Source organism: Nannobrachium achirus (assembly GCF_963921795.1).
Source record: "Nannobrachium achirus genome assembly, chromosome: 24".
NCBI classification, from domain to species: domain Eukaryota; kingdom Metazoa; phylum Chordata; class Actinopteri; order Myctophiformes; family Myctophidae; genus Nannobrachium; species Nannobrachium achirus.
In genome coordinates this window covers 36,824,025-36,848,806 of record NC_137831.1, presented here as the reverse complement: position 1 = coordinate 36,848,806, position 24,782 = coordinate 36,824,025, and the positions used below count along the sequence as shown (strand labels likewise).

Below are 24,782 nucleotides of genomic sequence, written 5' to 3'. Positions count from 1 at the left end.
AGGCCTGATAGCCATTAGTTATACTGTGTGGCTCCAAGGCCTCTGGGACATGCAAGATAGGCTTTACCAAAACAATAGTTACTGAGGCCTACTGAAGGCCTTTCGACTCCTAACTATCAAGTGTTAGTATCATCATAAAGACCTGGATACTAATATAATCAATGAACACATGATGTACTCCAATAACGTCACACATAATCAATCATGATAATATATAATCTACTATATGACTCCCCCAAAATAATCATAGACGTTTATAAATGTTCTATAAATGAAGTGGATTGGAGTGGATTGAAATGGGAGCAAGGTTTCAGCTCGGTCAGAGACGAAACAACATGGAGAACACATTAAGTATGAATGGCAAATATAAGCGCGCTGTATAAGTCCACACATACAGTATGTCACACATGTGATCGACTCAAGGCGCCATCGCCTGTCACAGGGAATATAGGTCACGGACTCTCACAACAACCGCAGTATGCTGTCACTTCCCTAATATCGGTCGCACGCACGCACAGGGGTGTCACACCAAATTCTGGGCCCTGGGTACAAGGATTCACGCACATTTTGTGCTTCTATTGAAAAATTGCAGATATACAAGCTCACAGTGCGGCACCGAGTGCAGCGCTGCGAGCTTGTAGATCTGCTATTTTTGATAAATTGGGAAAATCCTCCTAAGGTTTTTTGAAAAACCTATGTTTCTATGTCAGTGTTGCTCAAACTTTGTCATGTGAAGGACCCCCAAAATGATATGTATTTGGCCACAGACCCCCATCTCAAAATATTTAGTTCCAGGGACCCCCAAGAAGCAAATATTTGAGTTACAAATGTTCGCTTAAAAAAACACAAAGATTTGCACACATTTTCACGACTTTTAAAAAATAGCAGATCTACAAGCTCACAGCGCGGCACTAGGTGCCGCGCAGTGAGCTTGTAGATCTGCTATTTTTCGATAGTTAAAGCACACAATAATGAAGGCCCCTCCACGTTGGGCCCTAGTAACTCAGTCCCACTTCTCCCCCCCCCCCCCCCCTTGTGACGCCACTGCACACACACACACACACACGCACGCACGCACGCACGCACGCACGCACACGGTTCTGCAGTATTCCTGCTGGCGCAGTACAATCGCAGGATGTCTGCCTGGATGAAGGCAACAAGCGGACCCAGACCGGAAACACACACCCAGAAATAGCAGGGAACGGTCTGGAAACACACTAGTGATTTACTGACACAACCCCTCTCAGGTTTCTCTCCCTCTCTCTCACACATACATACAGTAAACACACGCACACGCTTGACATTTCAAACGAGTGTTTCAATTTCACACTTCAATTTCCAAGAAAAGCCCCCACCCGCTCCAAACCAACACCCCTCACAAATAAAATAATGCAAGGAAGGAAGCAACGCCGTAAAATACCAAAGCGACTGGTAGCAGAGACGTACGTACGTGCACAGAATGAGAGGCAGGGGCTAAAATCTCTAAAAGGGCCTTTTGGTGGAAATATCGAAAATAGCCGACCTCCAAGCTCACGACGTGTTGTGAGCTTGGAGGTCGGCTATTTTCGATGCTTGACACCACACTGAACTAAGCATAATCAAGTCAATACTAGAGGTGTGGCGTAATGGCTTGGACTTCTAATCTACACAGAGAGGGCAATTCTTTCAACATAAGATGCTGCGTTCAAGTTCAGGAGAGTTTGGAAAAGGCAATTCTCTTGAATGCTGCCTTCAGGTATGGCATGGAAAGGAGGCATTTGCGTTTCTTTCACCATAGTAAAAACTGCATTCATGGTCTGGAGAGGGCACTTTTTACAGATGGATAAAATGGCAGGGGTTCAAGCCCACTTTGATGTCTATGTGTGCAGGTGCCTGACTGGTAGGGTTGGGATCCTTTCAGGTTTGAACCACTCCGGTTCCTTAAGGTTCCCTATACCGATTTCTATAGGAGGTTCCAAATGGACCCTTACAGGTCTGTGACTCTGAGAGTGTACAAATGGAACCAAATGGACCCTCGCGGGACTGTTAGTCTGAGAGTGTACAGATGGAACCAAATGGACCCGCAGACTTATGGTGGTCTGTGAAATTAAAACATTTCAGAACCACTGGTATTGTAATTGCATAGCAGACGTGAAGACCACACAGACAACACCCAGCTCTGACAGTGTGAGAAATACATGTATTTATGGTTTCAGATCTAATCCCTAGCGACTGGACGGTGACATGGGACATAAACCACTGATTGGAGATGCAGACAGACACGCGTGATGTCTTAAAACGTCAATATGAAACCGCACGAGTGCGATACGAAACGCTCCGGACAGGGTGTTGCCAAATGTTTCAACTTGAGACACGAGAGACACATTTCTGTCTCTCCCTGTGACCCAAAATAACTAAATTACTGTATATTTCCAAATAATAGCCCAGGGCACATAGCCGCCGGGCACCAATTCCCCACCGGGGCTCTGACACCGTTTTGTGCATCGACCAACATTCAAATGGACGTAAATAACTATTGCATATACAGTATATAGCCGCTGGGCACAACATACCGCGCGTGTTCAAATAGATTTGACTAATTCAACAACTGCCGATTATTCAGAAAGATACAGTAACTAAAAAACTATCCTAGATTACAGATGAACTCTCTCCCTTCATTTGTTGCGTGTGTTTACCTTGCTTATTGCAAGTCGCTCTGGACAAAGAGTGTCTGCTAAATGCCTAAATTGTGAATTGTGACTTAACCCCCGTTTTTAAAATGTTGAAAATAGCTGATCTACAAGCTCAGATCAAAATGCGTTGCGATGCCCTGGGCCTCTAGGTCTGCCGTTTTTGTCGTTTTATTTGGGAAGCGCCGGGTCTAGATCCTGGAAAAAAAAGACACCGAAAATATACAGTACATATAATGTGGGGAGGGGGACGCGAGGAGAAGGAGGAGAGAGCGAAACCTAATTATAGCCCCATGCAGGGCGCCATGGGAAGACACGGACGCCATGGCAACCACGGACACCCAGGGAGGTGTGTGAGGAGAGACGGCACATGAGACCGTGTGATAACAAGCACGGAAAACAAGTTTGTGCGCGTGTGTTGTTACACTTGTGAGGGCCAAAATTCCCAGAAAAGAGGAAAAGGTGAGGACATTAGGTTCTATGCCCTGCAGCCAAATGAAGGGAAACACACACTGGACGCGGAGGCGGCACGTCAAAACATACGGGCCCGTTTTTTTCAATGAACTAACTCACACCGGCGGCGTCAGACGCGCGCAGGCGCAGCTCTGCTGCCTCGCCTGCCGCATCGATACGATGCTGCTCTATTTTTCCAGCGTTGCCGCGCGGCACTTCATGCACGTCAATACTGCGACGCAACGCTGTGCAGCCGCCCGCGTCCGGTGTGTGTTCCCCTTTAGTCCTCTTCCTTAACAGGTATTAACAATGGTATCAACGAAGGCTCTGTTCCAATTATGTGTAGCACAGTGGGAGTGGTTCTCAAACCTTTTAATTTCAAGGACCCTGGATAACTCTGAGAAAAGAGTTACACACCCGTAAGGGGACCATTGCATTTGGAACTCCCTCAAGCAATGAGGGTCCCTGGAGAAACATTGGTGTTGCAGAGTTTTTTTGTTCCAGTTGAGCCAACATTGGTTTTCATCATTGGTAACACCTATAAGGTAGGAAGAGGCCCAATGTCTACATTTCTAAATAGATGATCTATAAGCTCACAACATGTGGAAACACAATGCATTGCGAGCTTGTAAATCTGCTATTCTTGGTGCATGACACCGACACCGACACGCAACTGCATATAACTCCAGCTTTAGTGTTAAAAATAGCATTCATAAAATTACTGCTCTACAATTTGGATGTGCTCATACAGTAATAGCAACGTGTGTGGTGTGTGTGTGTGTGTGTGTGTGTGTGTGTGTGTGTGTGTGTGTGTGTGTGTGTGTGTGTTCGACACAGTAGATAGAAAGCTCCTCTGGCACATTCTCAGCAGATTTGGGGTCCCACCCAAATTCCTCTCCATCCTCCAGCAGTTCCATGATGGCATGCAAGCCAAGGTTCGAATGGGGGGACAACAATCTGACCCATTCAACGTTAATATAGGAGTGAAACAAGGATGTGTCTTAGCCCCGGTCATCTTCAATATATTCCTAACAGCAGTTACACTCATCTCCCACAAACTTCTGGAGAACACAGATGGAGTCAGCATTAGCTTTCGCCTGGATGGAAACCTATTTAACATACGGCGCCTCCAGGCAACCACCAAGACTACTGCCCTCCAAGTCTGTGAACTCCAGTATGCAGATGATTGCATGCTGATTGCTCACTCCCCCGAGTCCCTTCAGCATGCCCTCAATGTGGTAGCTGCCACCTACAGAGCTGTTGGTCTTCAGATAAACATCAAGAAGACGCAAATAGTCCATCAACCCAGCTCTACGCAAATTCCCACACCAACATTCTTCATTGATAAAACCCCTCTAGAAACAGTACCACACTTCAAGTACCTCGGCAGTATCCTAGCAGACAGCTGCAACATCGATGCAGACATTCAATCCCGCATCAACCTTGCATCCGCCGCTTATGGTCGCCTGAGATCACGGGTCTTCACCAACAAAAACCTGAAGGCATCAACCAAGGCAGCAGTATACCAGGCAGTATGTGTGTCCACACTACTGTATGGCTCTGAAGCCTGGACACCATACAGGCGGCATATAAGATCTTTGGAGGCTTTCCACATCCGATGTCTGCGAAGGATTCTGGGCATCACATGGGAGCACCACATGACCAACACAGAGACCTACCAACGCACCAACTCGGCCAGCATAGAGGTCATGCTGGCACGCAGACAGCTCCGCTGGCTAGGTCATGTGATCCGCATGCCTGCAGCTAGACTACCGCGACAGATCCTCTATGGCCAACTCCAATCTGGCCAGAGGTCTGCAGGAGGGCAACAAAAGCGCTTCAAGGACCACATGAAGGTGCTGCTCAAGAACTGCAACATACCACCAGCAAACCTGGAAAGGATAGCAGCAGATAGAGACACCTGGCGTTCCTCCTGCCTCTCAGGTGTCGCCCACCTGGAGGAGAAGACATCCCTGAAGCGTGCAGTGAAGCGCAGTCAGCGGCATGAACGCGCTGCAAGGACTGTCCAACCAGGTTCTACACACACCTGCCCCACATGTGGAAAAGTGTGCGGATCAGCAATTGGTCTTCACAGCCACATGAGATGGCATGAGCGCACCAAGCGCTAAATCCCCCCCCATACCCCCGGGAGATATGAAGTCATCATCGACAACGATGGACTGCCATAAGCAAGTAAGTAAGTGTGTGTGTGTGTGTGTGTGTGTGTGTGTATGCGCCTCAGCAGTCATTAGAGGAAGAAAAAAAAGGGATCTTACAAGAATGAGATCCTGGCCGTCTTTAAAACATAATGACGCAGTGTCGTCACTCGCAGCACCACCGCCGAGTCAGGTTGACAATTACTCACACTGAGAACCCCGTCCGGGGGTCGATCCGTTTGATGAAAAATACATTAAATGAAACGACAGTAACGCTCAGTGCTGAAAATCGAGGGCAAGATGAAAGCCTCTACGCAGCGAAAACTCTCCTGCGTTAATGTAAGTGTCAAACAGTGGGGTAAAGTAACTAAGTGGTGTAAAGTAACTAAGTACATTTACTTAAGTACTGTATGTACTTAAGTACAGTTTTGAGGTACTTTACTGGAGTATTTCCTATTTGTTCTACTCCACTACATCTCAAGAGACAAATATTGTACTTTTACTCCACTACAATTATTTGAAAACTTTAGTTACTAGTAACTTTGTAGATTTAGATTATTATTGCAAAACATACATGAACCACTCATTTCCTATATAGAGAATAGCCGATCTACAAGCTCACAATGTGTCGCGATGAGACACATTGTGAGCTTGTAGATCTGCTATTTCCAAAATATTGTTATACATTTGAAAACTTGAACTGGGATAATGAATGAGCATTACATTTTGATGCCAATACTTTTGTACATTTTGAATTCCAGATTTTTACTTGTATTTCTGCAATGCAGTATTGAGACTTTTAATTAAGTAACAAATGTGAGTACTTTTTCCACCAGCATGGTGTCAAATGGGAGTCTTTTTTTGTAATTGCAGGCAGTGTTGGCCAAAGTACTCAAACTCCAGGACTTCAATCAAAGTATACTCTTCTGGTCAAATATGACTCCAATACACGTGAAAGTTGCTCTAGGTCAAATGTATACTCAAGTTATAATACCAGAGGAATCTGCTTTAAAAAAGGGTCTTCGCTTAAGTATTCGAAAGCACAATTTACAGAGTACATTTTATCTTCAATGTCAATGCACTGTAAATGGTAAATGGTGCATTTATATAGCACCTTTTTATCCAAGGCGCTTTACAGAGATTGTGCATTACATACATACACCCTTTCACACACAGATGGCAGAGGACACCATGCAAGGCACCAACCTGCTCATTGGGAGCAATTAGGGGCTCAGTGTCTTGCTCAAGGACACTTTGACAGTGACACTGGGGGAGCCCAGGATCGAAATGGGAACCTTCCGTTTGCCAAACGGCCACCTACCCCCTGAGCCACAGCCGCCATTGCTATATAGAAGTTTATATATAATAGCAAAACTAGCAGATCTACAAGCTCACAACACGTCACGATTCATAATGTATGTGTTCTCCTTCCGAGAAATGTAGTGGAGTTTAAGTCCTAACTATATAAAAAAAAAAAAAACACTATAACTTAAGTAAAGTAGATATAATTAAGAATCAGAAACAGGTTTATTGTTGTCACATCACAGGTTTACAGATGTAAAAAAGGTGTGTGAAATGAGTTTCTGTGCATAGCTCCCATCGTATCGTGATTTCCACACAAAAAAAAGCACTACTTTACTAAAGCAGTGGTTTACTAAAGCAGTGGTTCTCAACCTGTGGGTCGGGACCCCCAGGAGGGTCCCCAAATAATTGTGGGGGGTTGCCAGATGATTAACTTAATGTGCAACACTGTTTTCTCAATCAACAGTAAACAAACCAACACCACGTTTAAGTGTATAGCAAATTTCTAAAGTGACAATTTAAGGACTTTTTAATGCCTCTGAAATGACAAATTAAACCTTGGCCAAATTGTCAAATATTAGAGGCAGAAATCGTGAAAATAGCAGATCTACATGCAGCATGTAGATCTGCTATTTTCACAATAGAACCGTGATATACAAAATGTAATGCCTCAACTCTTGATGCTTCAGGGTTGGGGGGTCCCCAGAATATGATTATTTTGGGGGTTGCGGCCTGAAAGGGTTGAGAATCACTGTACTAAAGTACAGTACTCAAGTATATGTACTTGGTTGCAGTCCACCACAGCTCAGAGTTAAACTAATGCTGAGGATAGCGGTTGCGTTGCCACGATCCCCTTGACGGGTTGCCTGGTCTTGTCAACAGAGCGCTGGGTATTGCGATGTTGCAGTTTATTGCGACAGACAGCCCTATGGCAGCGCAGTGTTTGTGACAGCACTGACACAATGCAGCGTGGCTTGCAGAAGATACAGTATGCCTCCCAAAGTTCGATGTATTTTTGCTCTGTCGCATGCCCCCAAAACAGCAGATCTACAAACTCATAAGCTGTGAGCTTGTAGAATACAATAGAATAAGTGTCAATAAAAAGATGAAGATTGTTTCCATTGTGATCCGCCTAGAACACTCGTTTTAGATTTTAACTATAAAGCCACATGTTTTTAAGAGAACTGCAAGCTCACAAAGAAAGCATTCGTGAGAATGTAGATCGGATATTTTCTGCAGTTATTTAACCCGCCTGAGGCCAATTCTACAATGAGTTGCAGGGCGATACATTGTTGAGCTTGTAGATCTGCTATTTTCCTGCGAAGGATTCCCCCACAATGTTGGGGGTTTTAAAGCCGTTGTCATTTCCGGTATAAATTCTAGAATCTGTGGTATCCAGTATGAACCAGGCTTTAGAATAGCAAGAAACCTCACAGATGCATCTTCAAGTGCATGCTTTTTATATGCAGTCGTCTTTCTTTGGCAGGTGTATAAAAAATGATATGACACTCCGGCCGGACTCCGGCCGGACAGAGACATTATTTATGATGGGTAAAGATATCTGGATGGTGGACGGTGAATATATAGAGACAGGATGAGAGGGAAAAAAGATTATAGATGACAACATGAGTTGTTCCGACCTACACTGCCCAAAGATGCTGCCGGTATCTGCGACCATGCCAGTCTATGACATTCTAATACCATGCAATTTACCACAATGAGGATTTGTCATTTACAGTAATCAACTACTTTGTCATTTGACTGCTTCAGTTGATGATGCACTAGTGTTTTATACTGTCACTGTACTATTTACAGTGTTCTTTTTATTTTTCTAACCTGAACTGTAGCTGCACTTTAACAATTAGTTGCCTAATGTAAATTTTATTTATTCCTAGATCAGTGGGTCTCAAAAATGTTTAGGGACCCGGTAGGGTCCATTTGTACACTCTCAAGAGTTTAAGACCTGCAATGGTCCAAGGAAGCGAGGCAACGAGTTCCCAGTTTGATTCCCGGCTGGCAGGCCCATAACCGGGAAAGCATTCGTGTCATCTGTGTGTGTGTGTGTGTGTGTGTGTGTGTGTGTGTGTGTGTGTGTGTGTGTTCGTATCACTCATTCACTGCCATGACATAGCTGAATCTGCATGCTAATGTCACATGGACATTAACACTACTTGTCTTGACACGGGTGCGCGCACTCTCACACACACACACACACACACACACACACACACACACACACACACACACACACACACACACACACACACACACACACACACACACACACACACACACACACACACACACACACACACACACACACACACACAGTCTCTCAGGCCCGCACTGTGATTGAAATCTTGATTGAACCGCCTCTAGTCGGATTATAAACCTCTGGCTCTTATGTGTGTAATAAGGTCACATGTATGAGCGCACACGCGTGCAGCAATATGCCACGTGCATAACCCCGTGACGTAACCCCGCAGCCCTCCACACAAAAGATTAAAAATGTAAGAGTCGACGCGCAGCATCGACGCCGACGCATGCAGGGCTGTCAGTGCGCGCACACAGTCATGCGTGCACACGCACCGGCCAAACATGCATCCATCCATCCAGTAAGTAGGGCTGCAACAACCATTGATTATATAGTTAGCAATTATCCTATTGATTCTTTTTTTTCTGATTAATCAAACAATGAATATTCAGAAAAGGCAGATCTTATTATTAAATTAGATTATCTCTCTCTCTCTCTCTCTCTCTCACACACACACACACAGCTTGAAGATCGTCTATTTTCATTATATTTGAAATGTTTACTTTTTAAAATGTTTCTCCTATAATGGCACGCCAAAATTATTTGTATTACACGAATATTGTTGTAATCCACTAACCCATTTATACCTGAGACAGACACCTTCTAAAACTTAACCGAGGTTTTCTGAAAACCTTTAAATTCTTATTCAACCAATTTTAAAATAAAATGTGTTTGCTATATGTACAGCAACAACTAATGAGACACAGAGCTGTCTCCCGGACTGAAAGGTATACCAACGTATAGATAACAACAGGTCCGAATCGATCAAATCAATTAGTCTGATTAGTGGTCGCATCCCTGCCAGTAAGACGTGCGTACGGGCCATTTCCTGGCTGAATGCGCTGGGAGTGCTCACCGTGCTGCTGAGTAATTGCAACGGAGCAGAGGCCTGCGATACCTCAGCTGCTCTGATTACTCTCGCTCTACAGAGAGGCAGCCAGCTACGTGGTCAGCAGTTAAAGGGAGCGGAGCGCTCTCCGTCTTGCACGGAGCACTGCTGATATGCACAGACGGACAAAAACCCACCCGGCCACGACAAGCCGAGTCAGGAAATGCGTTCCGACTGCACCCAGGTGAAAGGGAAGGCAGGGAGTTGCATTTTTGCCCCCCCCCCCCTCAAAGCCACACACATGGATTAAAGCTAAATAAATTTCACCACTGAAAATGTTTGTTATGGCCAAGTCTGGATGTGTGATTTGTGAAACATGGAAATGAAAGGAGAATATGAGTTTATGATCAATTCAATAATTAATTACGTGATGAATTAGCGTGACCATTTTATTTAACCACTTTCAAGATGCACTTGACACATTTTCCACCTCATCTTCTTGCAATTAGTCATTATAAGATACCACCATTTCTCAACTCACTCTGTTGACTCTCAATGGTGGGCTACGGAATACAGACAGTCCAGAAACCCCTCAACCCCCTTCACCTGGAGTTTGTGGGAGGGTCTAGTAGTAGGGGTGATAAGACTCATCTTCCCTTAAGACAGTCCTTGGTGCCCCCTGGCTATTAAGACACACAATGGACACTCAGCTCTTCAATATACTAATTGCTGGGGAAACAACAGTTCAGTATAGTACGGATACCATCTGATATGCTTACTGTGCACTCTCTCTTGCATTTCCCTCGTGCTGCACTATGCAAGCACTGCACTGATTTCGAGGGGGGTCCACAATGTTTGGTATATTTTGCCAATAATCTGTATCCTAACTCTCATGTGCCTGAATTTCCGTCCTGCGGGGTCAATCAAGGTCTCGTCTTATCCTATCTTGCATCATCATTTGGGATTCCAAACTAATAGAAACTGCAGCCTTTCTCTCCCTGCAAAGTTAGCATGCTGAAATAGAAACCATTGTTCCTGTAAAAGACAATACAAGTTTGAAACATCACATTGCATGGTGGTGCGATGCAAGCTTGCAGACCTGCCATTTTTGAAAATGCTATAGAATGTTCACCTAGGATGACATTCCCAAAATGGGGAAGCCAGGCTGAAGTTAGTAAAAAAAAAAGCAGTAGTCGGCAAAAGTTAAAAGACGGTCGGGTTCTAAATGTCACGACCTTCTTCTAATAAAGAAAATACATAGTCTAACTGACCGAGAGAACGCTATGATTTGTGGGACATCTTGTCAATCATGAAGGGCAGCCGCAGATAAAAAGGGCAGGACAAAGACTGAGACAACGGAAGCATTGAGATAACCGAGACGGCGGACTGAACAAAAGGCTGTATATCTATGACACAATGTGACAAGGACGACGTACTGTAGGTGGCCAAAATATTGTGTGTTAAGTTAAGTCACAACAGCAGTGACGATGCCCTGGCGAGTCCCATGACAGCCAGCAACCAACCCAGGAAACTGAGTCACATACCACACAGCAAAGCTCGCTGTTTCAGTGACGGGAGGCTGCAATTGTATCCGTTTCTTCTCTGTATGCAACGGAATGTTGTGGTTTTGCGGGTTTTACTAGAAGCCCCCCCGAGGCCAGACAGCAAGGCTCAGTCTTATCTCCAAAAATGTGTATCCCGCCTAAACTATCTGGAGAGGGTCGGGTATCGAAATTCAGTTCCCAGAAGTAACTGAATACCAATGACCGTAAAACCATGAGAATAAAGGAATTGGAATCGATAAAGCCCTCATCATTTAAGGGTCCAGTATTTTTGTCCTTATGAATGAAAGCGTAAAACCGTAAAACAAGCTTTAAGTGCTACTACTGCTTTCCATTGCATTGCCGTGCAGGGACACACACAGAGAATGTTAGAGAGGCAGGGGCTGAAATTTCTAAAAGGGCCTTTTGGTGAAAACATTGAAAATAGCAGACCTCCAAGCTCACAACGCGTGGCAGCGTGACATGTTTTGAGCTTGGAGGTCGGCTATTTTCGGTGCTTGATAAGTCAATACTGGAGATGTGGCATGAAGGCAATAAGGCATGTATTTCTACAAAGAGAGGGCAATTCTTTCAACATAAGATGCTGCATTCAAGTTCAGGAGAGTTTGGACAAGGCAATTCTCTTGAATGCTGCCTTCAGGTATGGCATGGAAAGAGGGCATTTGCATTTCTTTCACCATAGTGAAAACTGCATTCATGGTCTGGAGAGGGCACTTTTTACATACGGATAAAAGGGCAGGGGCTCAAGCACCCTTTGATGTCTATGTGTGCATGTGCCCGTTGCCGTGGAATAAACATATGAGAGCCAGTGGTTCATGTTTTTGCTTTGTTGTGTGTTGCTTTTAACCCTGCTCTGTGCAGCACTTTGAAACTTTGTTTTGAAAGGTGCTATAGCTATACAAACAAATAAAATGGTGACTTTCATCATCATTATCATTACTATTCATTACATTTCTTAAAGTTGACAATTATTGGTGTAACATTAGTTTACAGTGACGTTGATTAATTTAAACAACACCAGTATGTTCAGGACAAAAGGTTTCTGTATTGGCTCTAGCTCATGTACTACTAAAATAAAAAGTTTATATACTAGCAATAATTCAAAATGTTACCTAACATTTGCCTTTTTCCCCCCCCTTTATTTTACCATTGTGGAACCAGGAAACAGGGAATTGATGAGAACCGTAATCGTAATCTTTTTTGAGACCAAATCTTTTATTAAAAGATGTTTCGATAAAATCTCAACGACTCCACCCTTGTGTATCTGGGAACATCTTCTGCGCCACGTCCTTTCGCATCCCCATCAAACGTGACCTTCACAAAAGGCATTTAAATCACCATCTGCTCCAGTGGAGCTGCTTCCCATGTCGGAACACACCCATATGTCATCACCTCCGGTCAAAAAAACTTGTATGTCCAAGACTGTTATTTATCAATGCAGCAGATCTACAAACTCACAATATGTTGCATTCACAACGAGTTGTGAGCTTGAAGGTCGGCTAAACCTTTGCACGACACTGTCATAAGACAAAAGTATAAAACTGGACATTCGTTTATGGGAGAAGAAGAACAAACAGAAAGCGAAAACGATGAAATATGGGGATACGAGGTTCTCTCTTTTTCCCCCTGGAAACCCCCCCTCAAGACACATCAAATACGAACCTGCTCCAAGTCAACCTGTCTGGTTTTAATGGGGCTTCAGAACATATTGTCGCTGTCAGGTGGAAACCTTGTATGTCCAAAACTGTTCCTTTGTTTATTAGTGGAAAAGAAAAAGAGCTTGCAGATCTGCTATTTTCACTACTTTTTGTCAAACACTCTAGGGCCGTGTTTGGGATCCTTTAGGGTTTTAGCGTTTCTGGTTCCTTGACAATACCCTCTTAACTTATTTGGAACCCCCTCTAGGAATGGTTAAAGGTTTGCAAATGGAACTTTACAGGAAACTGTAACTGAGAGTGTACAAATGGAACCAAATGGACCCTTATGGGTCTGTAACTTCGAGAGTGTACAAATGAAACCAAACGGACCCTTAGGGGCCTGTAACTTTGAGTGTACAAATGAAACCAAATGGACCCTTGCGGGTTTAACTCTCAAATGGAACCAAATGGACTCTAACTTTGAGAGTGTACACATGAAAGCAAATAGACCCTTGCGGGTCTGTAAGTCTCAAATGGACCCAAATGGGTATGTCACTTTGAGAGTGTACAAATGAAACCAACGAAACCACGAAAAGTGAAACATAATAATAGTCGACGCCAGCGTCCACACTTCCCACATTCACACAGCAATGGTGGCACTGGCAAGCACAACCAACTCATTGGAGGCAATGTGGGCTTCAGTGTCTTGCCCAAGGACACTTCGACATGTGGACAGGAGAAGCCGGGGTTCGACCCACAGACCTGCTCTACCTCCTGAGCCACAGCCACCCCTCGAGAAACATGGAAGATACGAGATTTCTGCCCGACATGCACACACACACACACACACACACACACACGAGCCAGGCTGAGTAACGGCAGTGCACTCACTGCAGCGGCTCTGAGAGCTGCCGAGTGCTGCTGACGCCAGGGAGATGCTCGACGGATCCCAGACAAGAATCATGGCCATGGACCAGCCCAGCACAGTACAGTCCAGCCGTGTTTCATTCACAAGCTAAGCTCTGGCCTTTCATTTTACCACTGACAACGTGTTCAACAAGCGAGTGGGGCGACTCGCATTTGCTTAAAAAGAAAATAAAGGTACTAGGGATTGAACATTTTAGAGAGAAAGTTACATATATAGAGAGAGAGATACAAAGAGAGCAGGGATGTGCAGAGAATGTTAGAGAGGCAGGGGCTGAAAGTTATAAAGGGGCCTTTTGGTAGAAATATCGAAAATAGCAGACCTCCAAGCTGACAACGCATCGCAGTTGCGATGCGAGCTTGGAGGTCGGCTATTTTCGGTGCTTGATACCACACTGAACTAAGCACAATCAAGTCAATATTGGAGATGTGGTGTAACGGCATGGATTTCTACACAGAGAGGGCAATTCTTTTAACATAGGAGTGTTTGGACAAGGCCATTCCCTTATATGCTGCCTTGTGGCATGGAAAGAGGGCATTTGCATTTCTTTCACCATAGAAAAAAACTGCATTCATGGTCTGGAGAGGGCACTTTTTACAGACGGATAAAAGGGAAGGGGCTCAAGCCCTATGTGTGCACGTGCCTGAAAGAGAGAGATAGCGATAGATAGACATACTGATAGACAGACAGATACAGATAGAGAGATACAGACAGACTCTACTGCTTTGAGATACATTACCTATTAATTATGCTGTCATTTGTAAAGAGATGTCTGCTTGTCAAACGAAGCAGCTTTACATGGACAGAGGTGACCGGGCGGAGTGAACGGCACCGCCAAAAACGACTGGCAAGGCTCTGGGGGGAAAGGCAGCGCACGGGAGCAGTCGACTTCAGTTACATCCACAAGGTCAAGGGACAAGGGTGGGAGGGGGTTACACATGGCTTGAGGCGATCGCTACTCGGATGGAAGAAGCAGAATGGAGGGTCAAGACCCAGTTCCACAGAGCCTACGGCCATGACAACGCACCAACCACCACAACAAATGAGTCTACGGAAAGGTCAGGAATTCCTGCGCAGGCAGGCAGGCAGTACAGTCCCTGCCCACTAGTGCCCACCACCCCAGAAGTCGTGGGTTCAAATCCAGCGTGGTGCATCCGACTTTGAGCGCCATCTACACACGAACAGGCACGTGCACACATAGACATCAAAAGGGGCTTGAGCTTCTGCCCTTTTATCCGTCTGTAAAAAGTGCCCTCTCCAGACCATGAATGCAGTTTTTACAATGGTGGAAAAAAATGGAAATGCCCCCTTTCCATGCCATACCTGAAGGCAGCATTCAAGAGAATTGCCTTGTCCAAACTCTCCTGAACTTGAATGCAGCATTTTATGTTGAAGGAATTGTCCTCTCTGTGTAGAAATTCCTGTCATTAGGCCACATCTCCAGTATTGACTTGATTATGCTTAGTTCAGTGTGGTATCGTGTTCCGAAAATAGCCGACCTCCAAGCTCACAACGCGTCGCAGGTCTGCTATTTTCGATATTTTCACCAAAAGGCCCTTTTAGAAATGTCAGCCCCTGCCTCTCTAACATTCCAAACACAATTGACCTGTGTTTGTAGGAGTGAAGGGGAGATATGTGTCACTGCGCAGACTCCAACGGGCTAGGGGTGGCACCATGTCAGCGGGGAGAGTTGGATGGGAGGAGTAGGAGGGGGGCTCCACACTGGCAGGTGAGTCAGTAGGATACAACAGCAGTGACACACAAATGTGTGTGGGGAGGAGACTATTGGCGAAACGACTAAATTGGGGAGGGGAAAAAGGGATGAAAAGCGAAAGAAAGAAAGAAGGAAAGCACAAAAGAACATGTGGGCTCAGGGGCATCAGAGGTGGGGGGGCGATATGGAAAAATACAATATCACAATATTTTTCCAAGCTACAATCTTATCATGATACTTTTTCATGTCGGTTTTTATGGTTATTTTTCCAAGTTACTTTTATCAGTACAACCATCTACAAGGTAACAAAAACTAAAAGCAAAAGGAGTAGACCAGTGGTCCTCAATGATGGGGTCCAGGGAGGTCTAAATTGACCCTTACAAAAGTATGTAACCCTTACAAGTATGTAACTCTGACAGTATACAAATGAAACCAAATTTACGGGTCCATTCGGTTTCATTTGTATACTGTCAGAGTTAAGGGGGGACCTTGACATTTTAAAGTTTGACAACTACTGATTTAGACCTAAATGCAGGTTTTAATTCATTCATAAAAGGAGATCCTAGGAAAGCACTTGGCGTATTTACACAGGAAACCATTGAAGTGTCTCATATAACATTGAATGACAGACGGATAGAACACAGTACTATGCAGTAGATACTGTATATCAGGACACAAATAAAATAAAAAGAGACTAAAAAAAACAGTGCAAAAGAAATACAGTAGGAAAATACAAAGAAGGGTCAGGGGAGGGTAAGGCTGGGCTAGGTTTGTTATTGCCAGTTGCGAACGGCTGCTGCCTGTAAGTGATTTTTCAGGGCGATTTTAAAGGATGATAAGGAACCACACTCCTTTAAGGCCTTCGTTAGGGCGTTCCACATTTTGGTGGTATAGCAGAAGAACGAGTTTGACCCTTTGTTTGAGTCGACTCTGGGTTGAACGTGATCTGGGGCGCTGCCTCTGGTGTTGTAATTGTTAGCATTTCGCTCTGTATCAAATCCCTTCACCAGGCATTGACACTAAGGCTTGCCCACCTGCCCCCGGCAGGTAAATAAAACGTCAGGGCAGGTGAAGTTGGCTTTCAGGTTGCCCGACAGGGCAAGTGCTCATTTGAGAGGGGACACAAATGTCTATAAACATGAGATATCTGTCTAAACACCTGAACGTGGCCAGTGCGCTGTGTCTTCTGGTCTGTGGAATGTAAAATAAGAGCACTATTTACCTATAATGTGCTGTTTTTACTGTTGCTACATTTAAAAATAAAAAATAACAAGTGTGAACCCATAGACATATTCAATCATAGCTAAAGTATTTGGAGGTATTGAGGTATGACATTTTATCGCACAGGCCCAGAAAGTAAAGAAATAAGTGTTAAATTGAGCGGTAATTAAAATCTTTACCTATTATTTTATAATGGACAATTTACTTTTCGGGCAAGTGGGCATTACCTTCGGGCAAGTAGAACATGACCTGTACTAGCCCCATATAGAACCTCACCCGTCGCTGCATACTGTTGTGCTCCGAGACGAGGTCCTATAAAGGTTTCCCCGTGGGGGGGTCGAACGCCTCCAACGTTGAGGTAGAAAACACTCTTCCCGAAATTGTATCCACAAAGTAAAGGTAGTTCCGAGCTCCCAGACTGTGATAACCTAACCAGGGTCAATAAAACATGAACCAGGGCACGAAACAATCCGTTAAAATCGCTAGTTTTGTCAGCCGGCAATGTTTACAAGCCTGGAAGTTGCAGCCGGAATGGCAGCATTAGCGGCCCCTCTGGTCGAACGTATCCCCAACCGTCGCTGCATTCGAACAGACATTCGACCAGAGGGGCCGCTAATGCTGCCATTCCGGCTGCAACTCCCAGGCTTGTAAACATTACCGGCTGACAAAACTAGCGATTTTAACGGATTGTTTCGTGCCCTGGTTCATGTTTTATTGACCCTGGTTAGGTTATCACAGTCTGGGAGCTCGGAACTACCTTTACTTTGTGGATACAATTTCGGGAAGAGTGTTTTCTACCTCAACGTTGGAGGCGTTCGACCCCCCCACGGGGAAACCTTTATAGGACCTCGTCTCGGAGCACAACAGTATGCAGCGACGGGTGAGGTTCTATATGGGGCTAGACCTGTACTTGCCCGATGGGCAAGTGCCTCTGAGACCTTAGTGTCAACACCTGCCTTCACTGAAAACAGCAGCTCTACATGCTCAATGCAAACACGTTGGGAGCCCTGTAGATTATGCTATACTTTCACTGAAATATCCGCCATAGAATAAAAGGGTTCATGATGAGATTTTAAGTGGGAGTCGGCGTTGTGGTGTTGACATAACCCAAGATGACAGAATGTTCTGGTCTGGGACTGGGACGGGAGAGATAATCCACATTCCTGCCTCCTTGGGATATCTTCAAAAGGCGATTTATCACACACAACCCCCACTGTTTATTTAGATGGCACTGGAGACCGACACACACCCACACCCACACACCCACACACACACAGTATTACTATACTGGTGGGCACATGATTCTGTGAGGACAGAATCATGCCATTTCTAACCCTGACGCCGAAAATAGCCGATCTACAAGCTCACAGCACTTTGCAGCACAAAGCGCTGTGAGCTTGTAGATCTGCTATTCCGGTGCACAGCACTGTCTGCAACTATAAGGCCATGTTGGGAAACGGTCCACACAATGTGTGTTTCTCAGACCCTGCTGCTCGTGGGGACATTTTGGCCCTCACGGGGCATAGTGTAATATAAGCACGCATGCACGCGCACACACAGACAGACAGTAACAGCTCGGGCAAAGAAAAACCCAGCCTCTCACAGGCAGATTTGCAGTACAGTATATGGAGCAAGCTGACGAGGTGCCAAGCACAAACCCACAGGAAAAGGAGGAGAAAAAAAAAAGAAAAATGCCAAGAGGCGTAATGCCATTAATGCTCGCTAATCGAGGGATTGGGAGAGAGGGCCGATTCACCACCCCCTCCCTCCCTCCCTCCCCCCAAGGCTGAAACACTGCAGTATGCACACAAACAAGACCGGCTTTACGCCCAATCCAAGACACCCCCCTCCAAACTCTTTTCCCAAGGACGGGGAAACACACAAAGGCTGGCATGCAGCTCCCACGCTCGGCGGCGACTTTTACATCGTCCAGGGAAGTGGGGTGGGCGGGTCGGGCCCTGCCTGGAAAGCTAAACTTCCCTTAAAAAGCCCCTGTTGCCAGGTCAGGGCCACACTGGATGGCGTGTGTGTGTGTGTGTGTGTGTGTGTGTGTGCGTGCGTGTGTGTGCACACATTTGTATTACTATATACTTGCGTATCGCCGTTGCCGGGTGGAAACCTCGTATCTCCAAGTTAAAATGTTTTGTTCTTTCGCAAAGTAAAGCCCTCATTTAATTGAATTAGCCTTTATTGTCTCCGACTAGAAATGTGGCTTGGGCAATCAGAAGTAACAGCGTTATACAAGATACAAAAGTACAAAACTACAAAAATACAAAATATATATATACCTAAAATTCATTAAGTACTTACACTTATCATTGTACAAGGCCGTCGTACAAAAGAAGTGAAAACAGCAGATCTACAAGCACACAACGCCTCGTGCGAGGCGTTGTGTGCTTGTCGATTTGCCATAGTTTAAATCATTTTTAAAATTAAAAATTAAAAACTAACGGTTTTGGACAACGACGATATAGTAAGTAAGTAAGCCTTGCCGAGCCATGAGGCCCATAGGGCAGGAGCCTATCTTCTGTTTCTGTAGCGTGAGGCAGCTTGATGTACAAGTACACACCCTGGACATGACGCTAGTATGTCACAGGGACTTACCCCCAATCCAACCCTTGATGCTGAGTCAGAGTGCCAAGCAGGGAGGCACTGGGTCCCATTTCCGAACCCTGTCCTCCCAGTCTCATGGCGGACACTCTAACCACAAGGCCACTGAGCAGGTCACAAATATAGTAGAATTTCAGAAACATTAGACATGATGGGGACATTTCTATTGTGGACCTAAAAAGGTTGTTTTATGCGTAGATTGGTGTCATATGCCGGAAATAGCACATCTACAAGCTCGCAACATGTCGCAACGCAACACACTGTGAAGCTTTATCGGCCATTTCTGGCTTTAAGGTCAACTTAACAGCTGAAAATGTCAAGAAAAAGAAAATAAATAATTCCTAGAAATGCTGTATATTATATATGTATAGTAATACAAACGCGCGCACGCTCTCTCTCTGTGTGTGTGTGTGTGTGTGTGTGTGTGTGTGTGTGTGTGTGTGTGTGTGTGTGTGTGTGTGTGTGTGTGTGTGTGTGTGTGTGTGTGTGTGTGTGTGTGTGTGAAAGAGAGAGAAAGAAAAACCTTTCAAATCCTTCAGTGTGTGGTCTGTCTACATGGTGGTATATACAGTATAATACCTTAGGCAATATGGGATTTGCTAAATGTTGACATTTCATGAGGCTAAATCTCCATTCCACCATCTAACGTTTAATCTTATTTCATATGGTTATTATGCCCTTCGTTCATCACTGCCGCAGCCTTTGAAGATATACTGCAAACGCAACTTCTAAGCACCTCAACTGACATGCATGCACACCCCAACAAAGCATACAACATCAATAAAAGGGATTTGGTTGTATATTAAGTTGCCCAATTTGTCTAGTTTGACATTATGCAACAGGTCATTAAATCCTAGGAGTTAGAGAGAGAGGGGGGGAGGGGGAAGTCTCTAGATCTGTTGTTCTCTAAGTAATTTTTTTGGGGAAACATTGTAACGACACAAGTCGTGCATGGGGGTCTCTCCCTGGCACAAGATATCTTGAGATGAGCGTCCTTGGCCAAATACCCATGAATTTTGGGGGTTCTTGACATGAAAATGTTTAAGTTCTCAATCTTTTTCAAGCTGTGAGTCTGTGACCCCCCGTATAGACTGATAAATACACTTATACTGTATGTTGGTCAGTTAACGGTTGTGTGAGAAAACAACGTTGCACATTAAGCTAATCATCTGGGTTTGAGAACCACAGCTCTACAGGGACGTGCAGAGAATGTTAGAGAGGCAGGGACTGACATTTCTAAAAGGGCCTTTTGGTGAAAATATTGAAAATAGCAGACCTCCGGCTAGTCGGCTATTTTCAGTAGTTCATAACACACTAAACTAAGCATGAAAGACGCAATACTGGAGATGAGGTGTGGATTTCTGGACAGTGAGGGCAATTTTTTCAACATAAGATGCTGCATTCAAGTTCAGGAGAGTTTGGACAAGGCAAAATTCTCTTGAATGCTGCCTTCGGGTATGGCATGGGGGCATTTGCTTTTCTTTCACAATAGTAAAAACTGCATTCCTGGTCTGGAGAGGGCACTTTTTACAGACGGATAAAAGGGAAGGGGCTCAAGCCCCCTTTGATGTCGATGTGTGCACGTGCCTGCAGCTCTAGGTGAGTAACGGCTAGCTATTGTCCGATGTTACACACACACACACACACACTACATCTATGCCACGGCTGTGGTACAAGTGGCACCCTCGTCTCTGGGTTGTTGTTGTGGTGGTGTACGTTTTGTCACCGGGAAGCCAACCGCCGTTCCCACACAATAAGACAGTAAGACACCATCATTAAAAGACTGCCACGGGCTAAAGCGCCGATTGCAGGATTATATCTGCAACAATGTGGCCACCGGTGGTTACACAACAACCGCAGTGTTTTGTCTCACAACAGACCAAAGGGCCACACATTCTCACACGACACGCACGCAAGCGCATGCACACACACACACAAGTTGGGCTAATTCAACCATTTCTTTTTTACAGTGTAACCTATGACAACACGGCTGAGAAGGAGAGAAAGAGGGAAACATTAATGGGCAGTGACTGTGTAAAATGATCTCAGTTTAGGCTCCCTTGTTGCTTTTTAGCAGGGACAGACGAGCTTTGAACAGAACCCCAGAGGCCACAACTCGACCTGTTGGGTCGGGACTCGGGGACCCCCAGGGGGGGGGGGGGCCCTCACATGACTCATTTGACAGATGGCAGTGCACTGTGCAGTGACAATTTAAGGACCTGTCACGATTATGACATTTTACATGACGATTAATTGTCCCTCAAATAATTGCGATTAACGATTTTATTGTGTTTTTTGTCGTTGACAATCACATTTCTGTTTGGCTTGTAGGCTTTGAAGTTGCACATGGCAGATATGACACATAACCTAAATATACCAAGAAATGACTGACATATTTGACAACTTTATACTGTTGTGAGCTTGTAGATCGGCTATTTCCACTATTTTTTAAATAGAAAATATTGTGATTATGTCAAATAATTGTGATTATGTCAAATAATTGTGATTATGTCAAATAATTCCGATTAGACCATCATGTAATAATTGTGACAGGCCTATACAATCAACAAACCATAACATTAGGCTACTATAAAACTGGTCAAACATTAAAATTGTCAAATTTACAAGCTCACAAACAATATTTATCTGCGGAACAGAGTTACAAAATAGGCCTAAAAAGGGCTCAACTAGGCCTACTACTACAATTCCAAGTGCTTGTCAGGGTGGGAGGGTGGTCCCCGGTTCAATAAATGTGATTATTTGGGGGGCAGGGTCACAGCATCAGCCTGAAAAGGTAGAGAGCCAGTGTACCATGAGCAGCTCCCCTCTCCCTCTGACTCTCTCTCTCTCATGTTGGAATGCTGCAGTCTGCAGCAGCCAGTGCAGTCACAGTGCACCCACCGCCGCCATCTTAACACCGCCTGTCTCCTCTACTGTTACTGTTCACAACACGAGCAACAATACACCACCTAAAAAGCCTCCTCTTCTCAGCCACCACACCACAACCAATAGACGTTTTAAGACACAGAACATGGCGTTTTTTTAAATGCTTATTCTAGACGGATTCAAATTACAAGGAATGGCTTAATGTTATTATGGTCCAAAACACGCCCCGTTCCCTTTAAACTACCCCTCAGGGTAGAGGAAAATAAGACGGGCATGCCATTCCATAATAATAAACAGTGTTAGAAGAATAATGCTTCTGCGTTGTCGGCAGGCGACACCGTGTTACTACTGACTGCTGGACTGAGAAACCATGCTTTTTTCATTTCAATATAATCGCCTCAGATCAGCTGTTGAACGTTTCCCAAAGGAAAAAACATGCATATTTGCTTGGCGTTGATTTGAGGGGGTGAAAATGATCGTATAGCCTACATACGTAGCAAAACAATGACCACATCCTTATGGGTAACATTTGTCTTCATATAGGGGGATGGGAGAGGATTAATTTGACGTTCTAATATCCTAGACAGTGAGGTTTATGTTGCGTAGCCTGTTTTGGAAAGAAAGCAAGCCGCAAACACGACCACCATCCCGACTCACCCCTCTAATGTTGATGGATAACACTCGCTTTTAAAAAAACATGCATGAATGCAACAATTTCGCTGGACGACAAATAACGAGAATTTGGCAGAAAACGCACATTACAGGGGCAGCGGTGTCTGCAGCACCACGGTTATTAACCTATCTAACAATGTTTATTGATGACAGGCATGCCAGTCATTTTTCCGTATCCCGAGGGGTAATTTAAAGGGAGCGGGGCGTGTTTTGGACTATACAACATAAGCCATTCCTTACATTTCATCTGTCAGCATTCAAACGCCATGTTTTAGACCTATGTCTTAAAAAAACAAATCAATTCAAGGTCTGTAATAAATAATAAATTGTGGTGTCGTGGCTGAGAAGAAGAGGTTTTCATGTTTTTTTTTTTTGTGGGGAAACGTTCAACAGCTGATCTGAGACAATATGCCTGTGTTAAAAAGGGGGAAAAGGCTTTGTTTCTCTTTCCAGCAGCCAAGAATAGGTGTCGCCCGCCGACAAGCGATTCGTTGTCGGCGGGCGACACGGTTCCAGCCGGGGACCTGTCACTGTGTCACAGAGATCCATCCACACACACATCTCTACTCAGCAGAACCAGGGTCCTCTCTCTTACCTCCACGGCGGAACAAGCCGCTACAGCCACCGCCAGCAACAATAAAGCCGCGCTCCGCTGCTGTCCCCCCATAGTCGCTGTGTGTGTGAGAATCCCCCTAAAATGCGTTCCCAATAAACGCAGGTATTAGTGGGGTCTTGATCTTTGGGGTCCTCCTGGCTGGGACTCGGTTGGTTGGCTGGTTGTTCCAATGGATCCGGTGAAAACAGTCAAGCCTGATACGTGCGTGTGACAGTGTGTGTGTGTCTCTGTGTGTGTTGGTTTGATGGTGGTGGGCTGAACCAAACACCAGCTGCTTTCTCCGTCAGCAGCGCTGCGCCCGCCTGGGATCACCTGACCGGAGCAGGAATTACGCACGCGCCCACGCGTGCGTGCGCACACACACACACACACACAGACACACACGCGCGCGCGCGTGTTCGCAGGTGTGATGACTCAGTATGTGGTTGTATTGGAATCATAGTGAGTATAATGTAGCCTGGGGGGACATATGCATTCATTTATTCATTTATTCCAATTTTTTAAGGACCACATTGGAGATGTTTCATTACACTTTAAAGGGAGACTTCGCCCATTTTCAACATGTCTCCATATGATTGGTCCTACTCATGATAGAATGGTACTATTTTTAAGTGGTGCTAACCACTCCTACACCTGGCTTTGTCTGTTTGTCCTGTGTCTGTCCGGACTGTCATTGGTTAATAATTGGTGTCCGTTTGTACGCCCATGCAGCCAGGGTCACATTGGCCAAGCAATCAAACATGCTGTGGACTTGGGCAAATATTGCGGCATGGTCATGCTGGACCCAGGGCTGTATTAACCATTGGGCCAGTGGGGCCGTTGCCAGGGGCCCTTGGCTCTCAGGGGTCCTTGGGCGAACTTGGCCATGTGGTCATTGACAATTTACTCAAATTAAATGTATACATTAATTAAAAATCAAATGTTTGGGCCCCTCCTCTGTTGTCTACAGGTGCTTTCTTGGCCCACAGATGATCATCATGGCTTAAAATCCGAGCTGGCTGGGTAGTGCATGTCGGGAGGGTGGGGGGTGAGGGGGGCCCTAAAAAAATCGTCCAGGGGCCCTCATGGGGATTAATCCGTCCATGGCTGGACCTCCAGAAGGCATTTGACACGTTAATCACTCTATTCTGATTGATAAACTGACAACAATCGGTCTTGATAGTGCAGCAGTGAGCTGGATGCAGTCTTACCTGGAAGGGAGAGAACAGGTGGTGGA

The 24,782-nt window shown here is 45.1% G+C and overlaps 1 protein-coding gene across 1 annotated transcript in view; it reads right to left on the bottom strand.

The window, feature by feature from the left end:
* The window catches only part of LOC308280466 (amyloid-beta A4 protein-like), an 85,044-nt gene extending 61,254 nt beyond the window's left edge, over window positions 1-23,790 (bottom strand). The window contains exon 1 of the mRNA XM_080720740.1: window positions 23,546-23,790. Coding sequence (XP_080576866.1) covers window positions 23,546-23,617 — 72 coding nt within the window. The 5' untranslated portion in view covers window positions 23,618-23,790. The remainder of the gene's footprint in view (window positions 1-23,545) is intronic.
* Between the last annotated feature and the right edge of the window lie 992 nt (window positions 23,791-24,782).